This window comes from Myodes glareolus, chromosome 7 (assembly GCF_982192425.1).
Source record: "Myodes glareolus chromosome 7, mMyoGla1.1, whole genome shotgun sequence".
NCBI classification, from domain to species: Eukaryota; Metazoa; Chordata; class Mammalia; order Rodentia; family Cricetidae; genus Myodes; species Myodes glareolus.
The window spans coordinates 102640274-102658593 of NC_142032.1; the positions used below are offsets into that span (position 1 = coordinate 102640274).

Sequence of the window (18320 nt, forward strand, 5' to 3'; positions counted from 1 at the left end):
CTAGTTTCTATTTTTATTGCAAAATTAAAGTGGAAAAGATTCCTTTTTATTGAGATTGTATAAAGAATTAATTTTATTATGACATTTTTATATATGTGTATCATGTACTTTGATCATACTCACCCCACCTTTTTGCTTGTTTTTTGAGATAAAGTTTCTCCTTTTTTAAAATTTATTTTATTGATATTTATTGAGCGCTACATTTTTCTCTGCTTCCCTCCCTGCCTGTCCCCTTCAATCCTCCCCCAAGGTCCCCATGCTCCCAGTTTACTCAGGAGATCTTGTCTTTTTATACTTTCTACTTCCCATGTAGATTAGATCTATGTAAATCTCTCTTAGTGTCCGCATTGTTGTCTAAGTTCTCTGGGATTGTGGTTTGTAGGCTAGCTTTCTTTGCTTTTGCTTTATGTTTAAAAACCACCTATGAGTGAGTACATGTGATAATTGTCTTTTTGTGTCTGTGTTACCTCATTCAAAATAATGTTTTCTAGCTTCATTCATTTTCCTGAAAAATCCAAGCTGTCATTTTTTTCTGCTGTGTAGTACTCCATCGTGTAAATGTAAACATTTTCCTTATGCATTCTTCGATCGAGGAGCATTTAGGTTGTTTCCAGGTTCTGGCTATGACAAACAAAGCTGCTATGAACATAACTGAGCACATGTCCTTGTGGCATGATTGAGCATTCTTTGGATATATACCCAAAAGTGGTATTACTGGGTCTTGAGAAGGTTGTTTCCTAATTTTCTAAGAAATCGTCATACTGACATCCAAGCAGGTTGTACCAGCTTGCATTCCCACCAGCAATGCAGAAGTGTTCCCTTTTCCCCACAACCTCTCCTGCATAAGTTGTCGTCAGTGTTTTTGATCTTGGCCATTCTCAGAGTTGTTTTGAGTTGCATTTCTCTGACCACTAAGGATGTTGAGCATTTCCTTTAAGTGTCTTTCAGTCATTTCAGATTCCTCTGTTGAAAGTTCTCTGTCTAGGTCTGTACTCCTTTTTTTTTTTTTTATTGGATTGTGTGATCTTTTGGTGTCCAATTTCTTGAGTTCTTTGTATATTTTGGAGATCAGACCTCTGTTTGATGTGGGTTAGTGAAGATCTTTTCCCATTCTGTAGGTTGTCATTTTGTCTTGTTGACCATATTCTTTGCTTTACAGAAGCTTTTCAGTTTCAGAAGGTCCCATTTATTAATTGTTTCTCTCAGTGTCTGTGCTGCTGGGGTTATATTTAGGAAGTGGTCTCCTGTGCTAATGCATTCAAGTGTACTTCCCACTTTCTCTTCTATAAGGTTCAGTGTGGCTGGCTTTATGTTGAAGTCTTTGATTCATTTGGACTTGAGTTTTGTGCATGGTGATAGATATGGGTCTATTTTCATTTTTCTACATGTTGATATCCAGCTATGCCAGCACCACTTGTTAAATATGCTTTCTTTTTTTTCCATTTGATATTTTTTTGCTTCTTTATCAAAGATCAGGTGTTTAATGATGTGTCTACATGGGAAGTAGAAAGTAGAAGACAAGATCTCCTGAGTAAATTGGGAGCATGGGGACCTTGGGGGAAGATTAAAAGGGGGAGGGGAGAGGCAGGGAGGAGAGCAGAGAAAAATGTAGAGCTCAGTAAATATCAATAAAATAAAAAAAAACTTAAAAAAAATAAAAAATAACCTAAAAAAACCCAGCAAGGTGGGCCTTGCTTGTAAAGAAGTACAAGCAGAGTTCCCAGCTGGTAGAGAAGGAAGTTCTAAGAAATGCAGGCAAGAGAGGGGTCAAAGAAACAGCAAGGAGCCTGTAATCCTAGGATGCTGTTCCAGGATGCCTGTCTGAAGGACATCAGACTTGCAGATAGAATCCAGTGTGTCCACAGCTGAGGATGGGCGGTGTGAAAAGCATGTGTGTGGGCTGACACTCAGAAAAGCTCAAGATCCTCTCCCCCTGCCATCTGGAGGCCTCCCTTACTCCGTGGTCCTTAGTACCCCGCTGGGGTAAAGGGGAGGGGGAGAGGCAATAACCGGTTATTACTGCCTGGTCACAAGGCTGGGCCAGAAGGAAAGTTGGTGGTCAGTTTTGCGGCTAGTAAGCTGCTAGCTCAGGGAGATACTCCCTGGACTGGTTTCTCCCTAGTGGTCAAATAATCCTGGAGCGTAGGCTCCAGGTGGATGCAACACCTCAAGATCCAGGGCAGTATTTGTTAAGAAAAATCCTCTCCGCCGCGCCCAGAAATCCAATCATGCCAAATCAAACCGAGTTAAAATGTTCATGTTTAAATAAATGCAGCATTCTCGCAGGGCCGAGAGCATGGCAGGGGAGACAGAAAACCAGGGAGCACAGGCTAACCGGAGTCCACACTTAAATACCCTGTGGGAGAGGTCAGGACTTGGCATGCTGGCATTTGGGGTCCAGACCAATCAACTCCCAGGTTGGGGTGGGGGGGGGGCTGGGATGCATGCCAGGGGCTGGGTTGACTCCCAACTTAATATCACATTATTTCAAGCCTGGACAAAATATCAAAGTTAAAGTTGGTCACCAGGTTCTCCCAGCATTCCTCAGCCCCTACCTGTTACAGGCTCCTCCAGGCTGGCACACCCAGTCCTCTACCTGAAACTTCTGCCCAGGAGCTGGGCCGCCCTTCCCTAGGCCACCCTTCACCAGTAACTTTGGCTGCCCGGCTCTTTGTTCTTTCGGTCTCCTCATTTCCTGGTTCTCCCCGCCCCCTTCCCTGCCCTCTTCTCCCCACTGGTCCAGCTCAAGGTCGTGTTCTCTCCGGACCCCTCTGGCTACCCTCTCCCTTATCACACCTAGAAGCAGCCACGCCCTTTTTATTTCTTTAGTTTTGAGACAAAGTTTTTCTGTGCAGCCCTAGCTATCCAGAAACTCACCACGTAGACCAGGCAGGCCTTGAACTCAGAGATCTGCTTGCCTCTTCCTCCCAAGTAATGGAATTAAAGGCGCGCGCGCGCTTCTTTCTTTTCTCGTTCAGGCAGGACTCTGAGGCTTATGGAAGGTTGGTGGAATGATTCAGCCACACAGCATGGCTGACACTTCCAGGTTCTAGGGCCAGGCACACGGACAAGCCCATGGCTCCAGGGGATCTTAAAGGACCCTGCGTGCCCCACGTGTGGCATGGTTGCATCACCTACATCTGACGCAACTGCGTGAGCCCTTGCGCTCAGGCATGAGCTCTGTCATCTGCGTCTGATGTAGTCACGTCATCCCCCCTGTGCGCACGCGCTAGGCAGCCCTTAAAAACTGTTCGCACCGTCTTCAAGCTCTCTCTCTGCACACCGACCTCACCAGGCCTGTATAACCTTCACCCACCACAATAAACTCCTAAGCGGGTTTGTTGCGTGTTCTGCGTTTCCTTCTCACTTGCGCCAGGTAATTTTAGTGGAGGTTCACACAGGCCCTGAGCTCAATCTTCAACTCCAATCCTTACTAGAGAGGTTACTTATTCAGAAGCTGTGGTGCTCAGGACAGGCCCAAGGGACAAACTTCACTTTTCAACAAGGAGCCATAAAGGGCAGTTAATAATCAGCCCCCAGGTCAGAGGCAGGTTCTGTCTGCCCAGGACCTCCGGCTCCACGTATTGATAGGTACTTGGCTCTCCCCTCCCTAATTAAACAAGAAAGGAGGTCCAAAGGCTCTAGAGGTCCTCAACCTATTGTGATCTTCAAGGGACAAACATTCCTGGGGTGTCACAGGATTCAGGTACACTTCTGAGGCCATGAAGAAGGCTGCCAGACAAGAGGCCTCCAGGAAGCTGGTCTCCTTGGAGGACATTCCTTTTTGGCTGGTTTTTCTCCAGAGGCCAAATTGTTTCCTTTCCTTCCTCCTCGTCCTCTTTCTCCTCCTTCATTTTTTTCACCAAGGTACTGGCCTCTATTTCCTTACCCAAAGTTCTGTTGAGATCCACAGGCTGGCACCCCCCACATTTAGGTGCAACTTGTAACCTTCTCTGGGGCCACACACGCCAGGTACCTGATCAACAGTTTGCTTTTTCCCGCTCAAATCTCTCCACTTCCTTTCCCAAAGGGGCAGCACCACCCTGGGCTCCTGAGTGGGGGATGGATGTGGGGGATTCTTTTGGGGCTGCAGTGGGAGGTGTTAAAAGAGCTCATCCTGAAAGGACCATAAAGACCATAATAGGAGTGGGAGTTGAGTGAGGAGAGAAGGGAAGGGGCCTGGGCTTTCAAACTACTGAGCCTCCACGAGATGGTTTTGTGAGTGGAAGTGGAGGATGATTGGGTTGGTGAGGTTGGGGGAACTAGTAACTCGTGGAAGTTGGAAGCCTGTGTCTTGTGATGATCCTGCCCTTGGCTCTGATGTGGTTCTCTGGGTCTCATTCTGTTCATCTGTAGAACAGAACACTGATGGAGGAAGTGAATGTGATCATCTTTAAGGGTTCTGGGTCTTAGCAGCTTAAGCCACAAAGGTTTAGTTTTTGTTTTTAGGACTGAGTGACTTCATAGGCTTTTTGTTTGCAGTGCGGGGGATTGAACCCAGGGCCTCGTGCAAGACAAACCCTTGCCATACACCCTCAGAACCAAACCAGGGCTATCAATTCCATCTCTCCAGAGGCCTGACTGGCGCTGCTCAAAGGCAATAATTAACAACTGAGTGTCCTTCGCTCAGTCTCAGCCTCCATTCCTGGGCTTCCTTCCCACTGCCTGCTCCACAGCCCCCGTCTCCTAGGCCACTAAACCTCAGCAGTCTCCAGGAATGAAAGCAAAAGAAGCCCAGAGCAGAGCAAAAGCCTGAACCAGTCTTGAGAGCTGCTTCCGTTCCCAGGTATTCTGGTCGTCTTCTCATTAGGGACCACATACCCTAAGGTACCCCCGGCCTATGTTAAAGGGTTTGCTGAACTAGAAAGGCCTTCTGTATGCCTGAAGTCCAGAGAATCCAGAGGTGGACACTGAGGCCCAGATCAGAGCATGACCAGCACAAGGTTAAACTGTGAGGTAGAAAAAAGCGTTTGTCTTTAGCTGGAACTTAAGGATCCGGCCCTTCAGCCAAGAGCTGAGTTCTTAGCTCCTAGTCTGGAGCCCCCTACGTGTTGCTTGTGGTGGTTACGGCAGGGGCAGTGTCGCAGGTGGACTAATCGGAACTGTGACTTGAAAATGATGAGCTTGCAGAATGCAAGGCCCAGGGAGACGGAGAATACTGGCTGAAGGGAAAGAAAAAGGGACCATTGGCTGGAAAAGATCCAAGGAGGCGGGGCTGAGGGGACTCAGTAGGAACTTGGGACATTTTAGCAATTTGGAGCTTTTTGCAGGGGGAGGGGCTTGGGGAAGGGTCAGTCTTGGGTGGGTAGTCCTAGCTGTTGGATTTACGCTTGTCCCTCAGCCAGGTTTAGTTGGTCACACATATATGAAATTGGCCATTATTTGGTGATTTTTTTTTCTTCTACGTTTCCTCTTGTGGTCCTTTCCGCATGGTCAAGCAGGGAGTGGAGCGAGGTCTGGGCTGGGCTCAGCTCTTTGAACTTTAGTCTGTGCTCCAAGCAAGCAGGGCTTGTTTGACCCCCCACAGGAGCTGAAGAAGACACACCTGACGCTCCAGTAGGACTGACTTCCCTGGCCTGGGCTTGGAGAACAGAGTAAGTAGATCAACAGAGGCATAGCTGGGTCCTGGAGAGAGTGATTTCGGAGAGAGAATGGATGATTGGGATAAATCATTTTGATAAACTGGGCTGAGGCAAGGAGATTAAAATTTCTAGGGCTGGGCGGTAGAATGAGCTCAAGATCAGCCTGGAGATTTACTAAGAGCGAGTCACGTGGCAGTGGCTGCACCTTTAAACCCAGCAGAGGCAGGTGGATCCCTGTGAGTTTGAGGGCAGCTTGGCCTAGAGTGAGGTCCAGATAGCCAGGGTTGTTATATAGAGAATCCTTGTCACGAAAAACCAGAAAGAAAAAAAATTCAAAAAACAAAGTTAGTTTAAGAGTAGCTTAGGAGACAGCAATCTGGTGCAGAGTAACATTTTGTGGAGTAGAGAAGAAAGAGAAGAATGCTGGATGGGCCTCCATCTGATGAGACTCTTGTCAGGACACCCAAGTTTTGGGGACTTTTTGTTTGTTTTATTTTTATGTTGGGATCTCACTATCCCAGGCTGGCCTCAGATTTGGTATGTAATTGAAAATGACCTTGAGTTTTTGATCCTCTTGCCCCTAAATTCTGAGAATCTACTACCAACTGAGCTGTTTCCAGTCCCAGAACACCAAGGTCTTTTTTGTTTTTCCCAAGACAAGGAGGATTTCTCTGTATAGCCCTGGCTGTCCTGGATCTAGTTCTGTAAATCAAGCTGAGATTTACTTGCATCTGCCGTGATTAATGATTGTGCCCAGCACACCCAGTGGGCACCATGTTCTAAGGGAAATAGGATAATATGGAGACAAGATACAGTTGGAGATGGGAAAGCCGTAAGCTGAGGACATGACCGCTCCAATGCGCTGATGAGGGGAAGGCTGTTTGGAGACAGGATTTCTCTGTGTAACAGTCCTGGCTGTCCTGGAACTCACTCTGTAGACCAGGCTGGCTTCAAAATCACTTGAGATCTGCCTGCCTCTGCCTCCCGAGTGCTGGAATTAAAGGCTGAGACACCACTGCCTGGCTGAGGGGAAGGTTTTATTGTAGCTACGAGGAAGAGTCCATCAAGAGGAGTCCAGAGAGAGGAAGCAATAGATTGAGTATGGCTGACTGGACTGGGCCGTGAGAGGAGAGAGCAGGAGAGCAAGGCACGAGCAAGAGGGAAGGGGATCAAAAGAGGAAGACAGAAAACAGCCCAAGAGCTAGAGAAGGTTAAGGTGGGGACTGGGCAAGCTGAGAGCTACCACCCCCACCTGCTGGTAGCGCTCCTGAGGGAGCCTGTAGGTCAGCGCGGCTTAGGTATGTTAATAGGCACCGCGGACAGCCATTTGACCTGAATTTCTTTTGGACTTTACTTTATCGGCTCTTGAATGAGACACAGACTTGGAGGGAGGTGGAGAGGGTTCATGGGAAATAAATTTGGAACATTTTAGCAATGTGGAGCATTTTGTGGGGGGTGTGGACAAGTACAGACAGTCCCTTCCGAAGATCCAGTGTCTAAAGTCAAGATAGTGAGGTGGGAGCCAGCCCAGCTCTGTGGGAGGAGCCAGCCCCAGCTCTGTGGGTGGAGCCAGCCCAGCTCTGTGGGAGGAGGCTCCGAAGCCTCCAGGATCTAGGGCTGCCCAGCTGGCTGGGAGCTCCCCCTGGTCACTGAGTCTCTGGGAGGAGCTGTCCAGATAATCCTGAAAAGAAGAAAGGAGAGAAAAAGTCTAGGTGTGGCTGCAGTTGCTATAGTTCCACCTCTGTAGGAGGTTATTCCTCGGGGTTCTTTTCTGTAGTCCTGGCTGTCCTGGAACTCACTTTATATAGACCAGGGTGTTTGTTCTACAGAGGTCTGCCTGCCTCTGCCTCCTGAGTGCTGGATTAAGGGCAAGAACTACCACTGTTTGGTTTGAGTTTGGGATTTCAGGCTAGTCTGGGCCGCTAAACAAACAACAAACAAAATTCCACAAATCTTCAGTTTATTTGCAGCTTCTTAAGTATTTTTTTATTTTAATTAGTTAATTTGTTCTTCTGTCATATATAACATCCTGACCTCAGGTTTTGGTGGTGGGTCGGTCCAAACCACGGCGGGTTCCCCTCTGTCCTCTCCTCCCAGTCCTTCTCCCCCTGTTTTGTTTTTTTGAGAGAGGGTCACACTATGTTATCCTTGGCTGTTCAGTAACTCAGAGATCTACCTGCCTCTTCCTCCCCAGTGCTGGGATCGGTCTGTACCACCAAACTAAATTACTTTATTTTAAAGCTTTTATACAAAGTCATTTGGCATCAAAATCCTACTTGCCAGTCTTATTGGTTTAAGGCAGATACCTTGTGAGTTCAAGGCCTGCCTGGTCTACGTAGCAAGTTCTAGACCAACCAGGGATACATAGTGAGACCCTGACTAAAACCCAAAACAAAACAGAATTCTCTGAGTTAAATAGTTTACTGGGGCTAGAGTGCTCGCTTTATCTGAAAGGCACCTGCTCCCAAGCCTGACAACGAAGGCGGTGTGAACTGGCGGGGGCGGGGGGAGGGGGGGCACGGGAGGGGACACGACAGGACACAAGCAGACAGAGCTTGAGAGAGGAGTTTGAGATGAAGGAAATGGGGGGAAGGGGGTCAGAAGAGGAGAGGCCTTCACCAGGAGGCGGAGCTTGTCTCTTAAAGGGACCTTTGCACTGCGCACAGTGGGACTGCTTGCCATAAGCCGCAGGGTGACTGTGCCCAAAGGGCAGGGCCAAGGTGAGTCTGGATACTAACAGAAGGAAAGAAATCAATCCTGAAAGTTGTTCTTTGGCCTTCACACACTTGACAAAGTAAGAATGTATGTGTACCCAAAACAAACTAGATAAATAAGTGTAAAAAAATTTTTAAAGAGGGCTGGAGAGATGGATCAGAGGTTAAGAGCACCTGCTGCCCTTCCAGAGAACCTGAGTCCAACTCCCAACAACCATATGGTGGCTCACAACCATCTGTTATGAGATCTGGCGGACTCTTTTGGCCTGCAGGCATACACGCAGACAGAACATTGTATACATAATAAATAAATAAATCTTTAAAAATAAATTAGAGAAGAAAAAAAATTGACCTTAAAAAAAAAAGGGTGGGGGTAGCCGGGTGGTGGTGGCACATACCTTTAATCCCAGCACTCAGGCAAATCTTTGTGAGTTCGAGGCTTGCCTGGTCTACAAGAGCTTGATCTAGGACAGCCAGGGCTATTACGCAGAGAAACCTTGGCTTCTATTTATTACCCCTTATAACACAGAGTAATGGATGTTACATGAACATCATATCACTTTTATTAATTTTAAAACCATGTGTTTGTGTATAGCAATGCAATATATAGATTTACTACGACTATGATTGACCGGACGGTGGTGGCGCACGCCTTTAATCCCGGTACTTGGGAGGCAGAGGCAAGTGGATCCCTGTGAGTTCGAGACTTGCCTGGTCTACAAGAGCTACTTCCAGGACAGGCTCCAAAGCTACAGAGAAACCCTGTCTCGAAAAACCAAGAAAAAAATGACTATGGTTGATATAATTAATGTTAAAAAAAGAGATAATTGGGGGCTGGAGAGATGGCTCAGAGGTTAAGAGCACTGACTGCTCTTCCAGAGGTCCAGAGTTCAATTCCCAGCAACCACATGGTGGCTCACAACCATCTGGCCTGCAAGGATACACACAAGCAGAACACTGTATATGTAATAAATAAATAAATCTTTTAAAAAAAAGAGATAATTAATGCAGTTTAAAACAGAATTTGTTAATCCCACTGGGTGAGAATAAAACACTACCACAATTTTTGAACCAAATTTGGAGCAAACTTTATTAAATTCTGGTCAGCCCGATAGACATTGCCCAGATTCATACCCAGAGTATGGCCCCGAATCACATTAGATAGAGTCTTAAAAAGGCAAGACCTCACCCCCCCCCCCCCCCGCAAGGCTATGTCCAATTAGGGGCGAGCATATGTCCTGAAGTACTTCCTGTCTAAGTACATCTCTCCCTCGTGTGGTCAGGTAATGCTGTGCGATTGGGCAGCCAGCCTTGTGATTCTACCTAAACAACAGAGCTACTCCTCAACTCCAGAAAGTTATTTGTCCTTGGGCAGGTGGGGCTTACAGGGTAGGGGTAGTTTTGTTTTATAGATCCCTTAAACACGATAATTGAAGTTTAAAATTGAGGGAAGGACAGACAGTTCATACATTAAGATAGTGTTATGCCCAAGTTAATAATTATCCCTCCCCGCAAGAAACTCCTTGGAATTGGATTCCAATGTAAAGCACAAGAGGGTTTTTAATATACAGATTCAAGTATGGACCACACCAGCACACCAACGCCGTGAGGGAAGAGCAGCCCTGAGCCGGGCATGGGGAGAACTTTTAAAGGGGAGCTCATGTCCTGGGTTTAGGGTTGGGTAAGGAGGGCATAGGGTAAGGTAGTTTCTGAAGCCATTGGTCAGTTTTTGGGTGTGAAACACTAACAAAGAGCCGTTCACAACAGACAAGGTATATGCAAGGACAGCCTGCCTCCTAGGAACATCTATCTGGACCTCATTAAACTTTATGGCCCTGTTTCCTAGCTCCTAATTGACTATTTCTAAGGTATCCATTTAAATTTTGCTATCACAGCACATTTCTGGAGCTGAGATCGGCCCCCACTATATATATAGCTTAAGATGAAGCCCTTCTTTAAAATGGAGTTTGCTAAGTCAGGGCCTCACAGCAGCACTGGCTACTCTTTCAGAGGACCCACGTGAGATTTCCTGCATTCACATGGTGCCTCATAACCATCTCTAACCCCAGTCCCGCGGATCTTAATGCCCTTTTCTGGCCTCTGCACCCCTGCATGCATGCTGTGCATGAACATACTTGCAGCCAAAACACTCATACACATAAAAAGAAATTATTTCTATTGATTGATTGATTGATTGGTTGGTTGGTTTTTCAAGACAGGATTTCTCAGTAGCTTTGGAGCCAGTTCTGGAACTAGCTCTTGTAGACCAGGCTAGACTCGAACTCACAGAGATCCACCTGCCTCTACCTCCTGAGTGCTGGGATGAAAGGCATGCGCCACCACTGCCCAACAAAGTAAAAAAATAAATTTTTAATCATTTTTTAGAGTGGGTCAATGTGACAAATGCTCTTTATTGTGTCTAGATACTCTGCACTGTGGGCAGTGGATTAAAGAAAGGCCAGCGCTCACAGTCACTGCTTCAGTGTAATAACACATTCTGGATTCTTCCGTAATGCAAAAGTGGTTCTCACTCCTTCAGTGCACAGTTGAGTTCACAGATATCTGGGAGTGGGGGAGAGTATAATGAAGCTGAAATTAGGGGAAAAAATAGTTTTCTATCCTCCTTTAGGGCTTACGTTCTTCTGGCAACCTCCTGTCTCACCATCTAGGTTTTGTTTTGTTTTGTTTTTTTGTGGATTTTCAAGACAGAGTTTCTCTGTGTAGCCTTGGCTGTCCTGGAGCTAGCTCTGTAGACTAGGCTAGCCTAACTCGGAGATCCACCTGCATCTGCCTCTGCAGTTCTGGGATTAAAGGTGCACATCATGGCCTGGCTACATCATCAACTAATATTTTATATACTCTTGGCTTCCTCTCTAAATTTTAAAACTTTTTGCCCACACCTAAACCTGGATTACCTTTATCACCGTTTTTGTTGTTATTTTTCGACACAGAGTTTCTCTGTGTGTAGCCTTGGCTGTTCTGGAACTAACTCTGTAGACCAGGCTAGCCCCCGTCTCCCAAGCACTGGGTTTAAAGGTGTACAGCACCACCTCCCTGCAACCTGCATCACTTTTTATTAAACCTTAGAAAATTTTAGCTCTGAAACATTTGCCTCCAAGGACTTCGAGTATGGGAGTGGGCAAACTCTAATTGTTTTTGCAAATAGCCATTTCTTGTTTTTCCATTGCCTCGTTTGAGTCTCACTGAAATCAAAAAGGCTCAGACCAGTGACTGTCTCCAGGGCGTCTGAGCCTCATAGTCTGGGAAGACTGAGAGGAGGAGGTGACACACTGTCCATGAGTGCAGGTACCGCCCACTGCAGCTGAGTACACTCTTGGAGGTTGCTCTGACCGTAGCTCTCCCTTCAGGGTCTGCCATGGCTCATCTGATGACAGCACAGTTGTTGCTCCTGCTGATCTGGGTGACCGAGTGTGCCCGGGTCAGAACTGAACTGCTCAATGTTTGCATGGATGCCAAGCACCACAAAGAGAAACCAGGCCCCGAGGACAATTTACACAACCAGGTAGGACGATGGTGAGGCCCGGGGTGACTTGGGGCTGGTCAGGAGAGGGGGGTGTTTAGCTCAGTCTATGGTGGAGGAAACCGTCTGTTCTCTGGAACATGGATGACTTTGACAGTACGTATTGGCTGTCAATCGGCAGTGTAATGCTAGTCGCTCGTCTTGGTAGCTGGGTTTTGACATTGCATAAACAAGGAAGTCAGCTCAGGGAGAAGTTTGGGAAATGAACAGGCAGACCATTGTGGTAGTTTTAAGTGAAGGTTGCGGAAGATTCCTCTGGGGTCTCAGGGAAGAGGCTGTGTGCTGCTAACAGTTGCTCTTTTCGATCAACCTATGAGACTGGCTGATAAGATGGAGTCGGGCATCTAGAAAACATCTGGACTAGCCCTCGCCCGTGCAGGGCTGTGCTGTAACAGATGTTTGCCATAACCCATTTATTATCCAAGACCACCTAAACATTTAGTACAGTAAGTACAATACAGCTGTAAAGTAAAATGACAGAAGGTCAGCTCCTGGGGAGTCTGAGACAGGAGGACAGTCTGACCCTGTCACTTCACAGTCAGGAGGGTGTCTCAAAAAAAAGCCAAAACTAAGGACCATCCTAGTTCCAGGGGTACAGTGACCTCTTCTGAATCTGCAGGCACCAGCCATGCAAAGGTCACGTGCAAAACACCTAAAATAAATAACATTGATAAATGAATAAACAAATACATAGGGCTGATAGAGTACCTGCACAGTGTTCTAAACTGAATCCCTAGCACTACATAAAACTAGCTGTAAACTGAGCAGTGGTGGCGCACGCCTTTAATCCCAGCACTCAGGAAGCAGAGGCCAGCAGATCTGTGTGTTCTAGGCCAGCCTGGTCTACACAGAGAAACCCTGTCCAAAAAGAGAAACAAACAAACAAACTGCTTGTATTGGCACATAGCTGTAATCTGGAGGGTTACCCTCACCTACATAGTGAGTTCAGTGTCAACTGAACTCATAGTGAGTTCAGTGTCAATACATGAAACCCCATCAAGAAAGAGAGGGAAAGAGAGAGAAAGAAAAACAATTGGGGGGGGGGCGATGACCGGGTTTTACCATGTAATTATGGCTGGCCTGAAACTCAGTTCTGCCTACCTCCTGAGTGCTTGGAGTAAAGGCGAGAGCTACCACAGCAGGGAGACATTTTATTTTATTATTTTTTAAAAATATTTATTTATGTATTCTGATACATAATATTATACTGTCTACATGTATGCCTGCAGGCCAGAAGAGGGCACCAGACCTCATTACAGATGGTTGTGAGCCACCATGTGGTTGCTGGGAATTGAACTCAGGACCTTTGGAAGAGCAGGCAATGCTCTTAACCACTGAGCCATCTCTCCAGCCCCAGGGAGACATTTTAAAAAGCAAAGGAAAACAATGTGTGCTTCCTTCGACTTAGAAATGAACATCTTGACTCTGTGATGAGAGCCATCACAGCTCTTTTTTTCAATTTATTGTTATGGGTATTTTGTGTGTATGTCTGTGCACCAAGTGCAGTTCCTGCAGAGGCCAGAAGGTAGCATTGGATTCTCCATAACCGGAGTTACAAATGGTTGTATAGGCTTCCATGTGGGTGCTGGGAGCTAACCCAGGTCCTGTGCAAGAACAACAATGCTCTTAACTGCTGAGCCCTATTTGATGTTTTTTGTTTTTTAATAACATTTTAAAATTTATTCTTTGAGAATTTCATACATGCATTTGATCCTATCTGGCAACCTCCCCTGTGTTCTCCTACTATGTTTTTTGTTGTTGTTGTTGTTGTTGGGTTTTTGGTTTTTGAGACAGGCTTTCTCTGTTTAGCCCTGGCTGTCCTGGAACTCACTCTGTAGACACCACCATTGCCTGGCTCCTTTTCTTTATAATAAACCAAGGAGTCAAATTGTTGCTGCTCATATACGTAGAGCGTGAGGCCGTTCACTGGATCATGGTCAGCCTACCATGGACCACTCTCTTAAAGAAAATCGAATGTTCCCAGGAGCCACCCCATCAGTAGCTCCTCAGCGAGGGATGAGAAGGCTCCTCTGTCCTTCCCTTATCCATGCTCGTGTTGGTATTTTGTGTGTTGTGTTTTGTTTTGTCTGTGAGACAGAATCTCACGTGTAGCCTCCACTGGTCTGGTACTCAACATATAGACCCGGCTGGACTCCTGAGGGCTGGAATTAAAGGTGGTCCCCTCTGCACCTGGTGAAACTATTTTGAATCATTGAGCACACTGTTGCTAGCTTAGACTATGCAGTGGCTACCTTGAGCAGTAACTTACTAACTTATTCAACCTTTACTTTCTTCTCCTTTTTCTTTAATTTATTTTTGTCACTTGGGAGGTGAAGCAGATGGATCTCTGAGTTTGAGGCCAGTCTGGTCAACTTGGCAAGTTCTATACAGTGAGATCCTCTCTCAGAATAAGAAAGCCTTATTTTTATTCACACCTAGGTGTCCGTGTGAAGACCAGAGCAAGGCCTGAGAGTCTCTGCAGCTGGGGTTACAGGCGGGTTTCCTTAGGATGTGGTGTTGGACCGAAGACTCTTAACTGCTCAGTCATCTCTAACTTTTTATTTTTTTTTAAAAACTAGGCCTTTAATTCTAGTACTGTGAGAGGTAGAAGCAGGCAGATCTCAGTGAGTTCAAGTCAGCTTGATCTACATAGCAAGTTCCAGGGCTTCATAGAGAGAGGCCTGGTCTCAAAAATAGATGAAATGAGCAAAACAACAACAAAATTGTTTTGAATGTGTTTTTAAAAACTTTGCATTGGGCGATGGTGGTGCTCGCCTTAAATCCTAGCACTTGGGAGGCAGAGGCAGATCTCTGTGAGTTCCAGGACAGCCACAGCTGTTACCAAAAAAAAAAAGTGTTGTTTGTTTGTTTGTTTGTTTAGATTGGCAAAATTTGCAGGGCGGTGGTGGCGCAGTCTTTAATCCCAGCACTCAGGAGGCAGGGGCAGGCGGATCTCTGTGAGTTTGAGGCCAGTCTGGTCTACACAGTGAGATCCAGCTAGGGTTGTTACACAGAGAAACCCTGTCTCAAAAAACAAAACAAAACAAAAAGATTGGCAAAATTTATGTTAAACAAAACCAAAAGATCTGAATAAATGAGTGTTGGCCTGAACGGGGAACAGCTCGAGTGAGGGAAGTCGTTTCCTATGTGGTGATACAAATAAAAGTAGTGTAGACCTCAGACCAGAGAAACCCTGTCTTGAAAAACAAACAGACAAAAACCTTTGCGCATCATACTAAGTTTTCCAGGCCAAGTGTCTTCTTCCCTCACTGGACCATAGAATCCTCCAGGTCTCCGTCATTCCTTCAGCGAGGTCTAACCTGACCGTCTGGTGGCACTGCAAGTCCAAATGCCTTTCTAGTGCCTTAATTTATTTTCCTGAAGCAGTTGGCACGTTGTTTTTATCATTTTATCCATTATCTCCTAGAAAAGTGCCTGGCTTAGCTTGGATAGGGGCTTATAGCGAAGTCAAGTGAACTAAACCCTGGGTGTGTTGCCAGCCTTGGAGTGTTAGACCTGTCTGTGAGTGCTGGGTTAGCCTGGTCAGTCTGGGAGTGTTAGACTCATCTGTGAGTGCTAAGTTAGCCTGGTGTATATGGTGAATTCAACTCACCAGGGTTACATAGCGAGAACCTGGCTTAAAAAATAAAGGCTGGATGTAGAAAAAGCTGTGTGTAGCGGCTGTAATCCCCATTGAGAGGTTGCCGTGAGACAGAGACAAGTGAGTCCCAAGTCCCCGTGCTTAACAGCAATTAATAGAGCTTAACTTGTGATTTTCAGGCCTCCAAAGTGTCTTCTGACCTCTGCACATGCACACACACACACACAGAGGCGCATGTGCATAAGAAAAAAAAACTGAAAGAAACAATAAATGTTAATTAATGATTTTTTATTTTTTGAGATAGGGTTTCTCTGTAATAGCTCTGCTGTCCTGAAATTTACACTATAGAACAGGCAGGCTTTGAACCTGCCTCTATCTGATCTGCCTCCACCTCCTGAAGGTTGGGATTAAGGGTGTGCCCTACCACACCCAGTGTGAATTAGTGAATTTTTAATTTTTTTATTTTTACTTTGTGTGTATATTTGCTTGCACGTAAGCATGTATATTCATCATCTTTGTGTCTGGTGCCCAGGAAGGCCAGAAGAGGGCATCAGATCCCTTAAAATAGGAATTCAAACAGTTGTGAACAACCATGCACCCACAGGGAAACGAAACCCTGGTGTTCTACAAGGGCAGAAAGTGTTCTCCAGGTCTCGTGAGTTAATGACTTTTGTAAGGATTGTACCTCTTGGGCTTCTACGGTCAGTCAGGGCTCAACAGCTCAACAGCAAGAGTTACAAAGGGCTGGGCTGGGTGTCTTTAATCTCAGCCTTTGGGGAGGCAGGGCCAGCCTGGTCTACACTGTGAGTTCCAGGACAGCCAGGGCTGTTACACAGAGCAACCCTGTCTTCTGTCTGTGCTGGCCGTGGACTTGGCCCTGTGTCTCCCGCCAAACAGTGCAGTCCCTGGAAGAGGAATTCCTGCTGCACCGCCAACACAAGCCGGGAAGCTCATGAGGACATTTCCTACCTGTACCGATTCAACTGGGACCACTGTGGGAAGATGACATCGACATGCAAGCGACACTTTATCCAGGACACCTGCCTCTATGAGTGTTCTCCTAACTTGGGGCCATGGACCCAGCAGGTATGAGTGTCCCCAAAGCCAACAGAGCAGCTGCGCTCTCTAAATATCTCTCCAGGGCCTGCCTCCCGCACCAGGTCCTACTCAGGCTGCAGTGCTGAGGTTCCTGAGCTCAAAAACTTCCTCATCGTCTCGCAGGTGGACCAGAGCTGGCGCAAAGAGCGAATCCTTGATGTCCCCCTGTGCAGAGAGGACTGTCAGCAATGGTGGGAGGATTGCCGCACCTCTCTCACCTGCAAGAGCAACTGGCACAAGGGGTGGAACTGGACCTCCGGTAAGGACTACGTGGGCGGGAGGGGTGGGCTGGACCTCCGGTAAGAACTACGTGGGAGGGAGGTGGGGCTGGGCAACTCTTGTGTGAAGATCTGGGGTTCTGACGCTGGCACAACCAGAGATAGTTCTAGGCACGGTGGCTAAAAGTCTTCCATGATTTCTCTAGGGTATAACCAGTGCCCTGTGGGGGCCTCCTGCCGGCCCTTCACCTTCTATTTCCCTACACCTGCTACTCTGTGTGAGGAAATCTGGAGCCACTCCTACAAACTCAGCAACTACAGCAGAGGGAGCGGCCGCTGCATCCAGATGTGGTTCGACCCAGCCCAAGGCAACCCTAATGAGGAGGTGGCGAGGTTCTACGCCGAGGCTATGAGTGGAGCTGAGCTTCACAGGGCCTGGCCACTAGTGTGCAGCCTGTCCTTAATGCTGTTCTGGGTGTTCAGCTGAATCCATTCCTCTTCAGATGCCTGGGGAGCTCCCTGCTTGGCTTAGCCTCTCACCTCCTAGCCTCCTTTGTGGTAGGACCTCTGACAGCCTGCTTAAATAAACCAGACATTCAAAATCTGTCTTAAATTATTTGGGTATGAATTGGAATATAATTATTTTGCTTCCTCCTTCCCACTGATTGAAGTTTAAACTTGGTTAGTTCCCTGTTCTGACATTTTCTGTGGGTTACTCAGACAGACTTCATTTTCCTAAGCCGTGCCATGTTCCTAGTTCTTGATTTCATTTTTCATATGAACCCTAATTTATAGCCAAGCCCAGGGTTTCACCTCATTTATTGATTGATTGATTGATTGATTGATTGATTTTTTTTGAGACAGGTTTCTCTGTATAGCTGTCTGTCCTGGAACTTGCTTCGTAGACCAGGCTGACCCACAACTCACAGAGATCCACCTGCCTCCCAAGTGCTGGGAGTAAAGGTGTGTGCCAATACATTGGCTAAGGATTTTGCCATTTTAAATCTAACCCTAGCAGGACTAACCACTCAGTGATGTCCTCAGCTCTCTAATGGAAGAGCAGGAAATGAGAGTATCCTGCAAGTTCTACACTTGATCTTAGCCAAAGGTCCAGAGGTGATCCCAGCTTGTTCTATATGAATGGGTGGGGAGAAGGAAAGAAGAGAGCCGTGCCCTCCTTACTGTCTTAGATTTTATTTTGAGACAGGGTCTCATGTAGCCCAAGTTAGCCTTGAATTCACCTTGAGCTACAGATCCTCCTGTCTCTATCTCTTAAGTATTGGGATTACAAGTACCACACCTGAGCTAGGCAATGCCAGCGCACGCCTTTAATCCCAGCACTTGGGAGGCAGAGGCAGGTGAAATTGCTTGATGTACAGGGTGAGTTCCAGGACAGCCAGGGCTGTTACAGAGAAAACCTGTCTCGAAGAACAAAACAAAAATATACCACACTGGACTTCTAAATTTTAAAGTTTGTTTCTCATTTATTATTAGTGTGTACTATGTATGTATATGCTGTGTGCGTGTCCCTCTCCTTGCCGGGGTGCTCATATGAGAAGAGTTACA

The 18320-nt window shown here is 46.6% G+C and overlaps 1 protein-coding gene across 1 annotated transcript; it reads left to right on the forward strand.

Annotated features, from left to right (window-relative positions):
* Positions 1-3564: 3564 nt before the first annotated feature.
* LOC125397336 (folate receptor alpha) lies at positions 3565-17370 on the forward strand. The gene is made up of 7 exons (XM_048429673.3): positions 3565-3706; positions 4483-4786; positions 5528-5594; positions 11665-11819; positions 16336-16524; positions 16660-16795; positions 16961-17370. Exons 4-7 carry the CDS (start codon positions 11673-11675, stop codon positions 17239-17241), a joined length of 753 nt encoding a protein of 250 aa, XP_048285630.3. The 5' UTR covers positions 3565-3706; positions 4483-4786; positions 5528-5594; positions 11665-11672; the 3' UTR covers positions 17242-17370.
* Positions 17371-18320: the final 950 nt, after the last annotated feature.

What these genes read in the sequence shown, in the direction of transcription:
- LOC125397336 (XM_048429673.3), top strand. Translation starts at nt 11,673, where the DNA reads ATGGCTCATCTGATGACAGCACAGTTGTTGCTCCTGCTGATCTGGGTG. An exon ending in AGGACAATTTACACAACCAG is followed by an intron (nt 11,820 to 16,335) that starts GTAGGACGATGG and finishes CCCGCCAAACAG; the next exon opens with TGCAGTCCCTGGAAGAGGAA. An exon ending in GGGGTGGAACTGGACCTCCG is followed by an intron (nt 16,796 to 16,960) that starts GTAAGGACTACG and finishes TGATTTCTCTAG; the next exon opens with GGTATAACCAGTGCCCTGTG.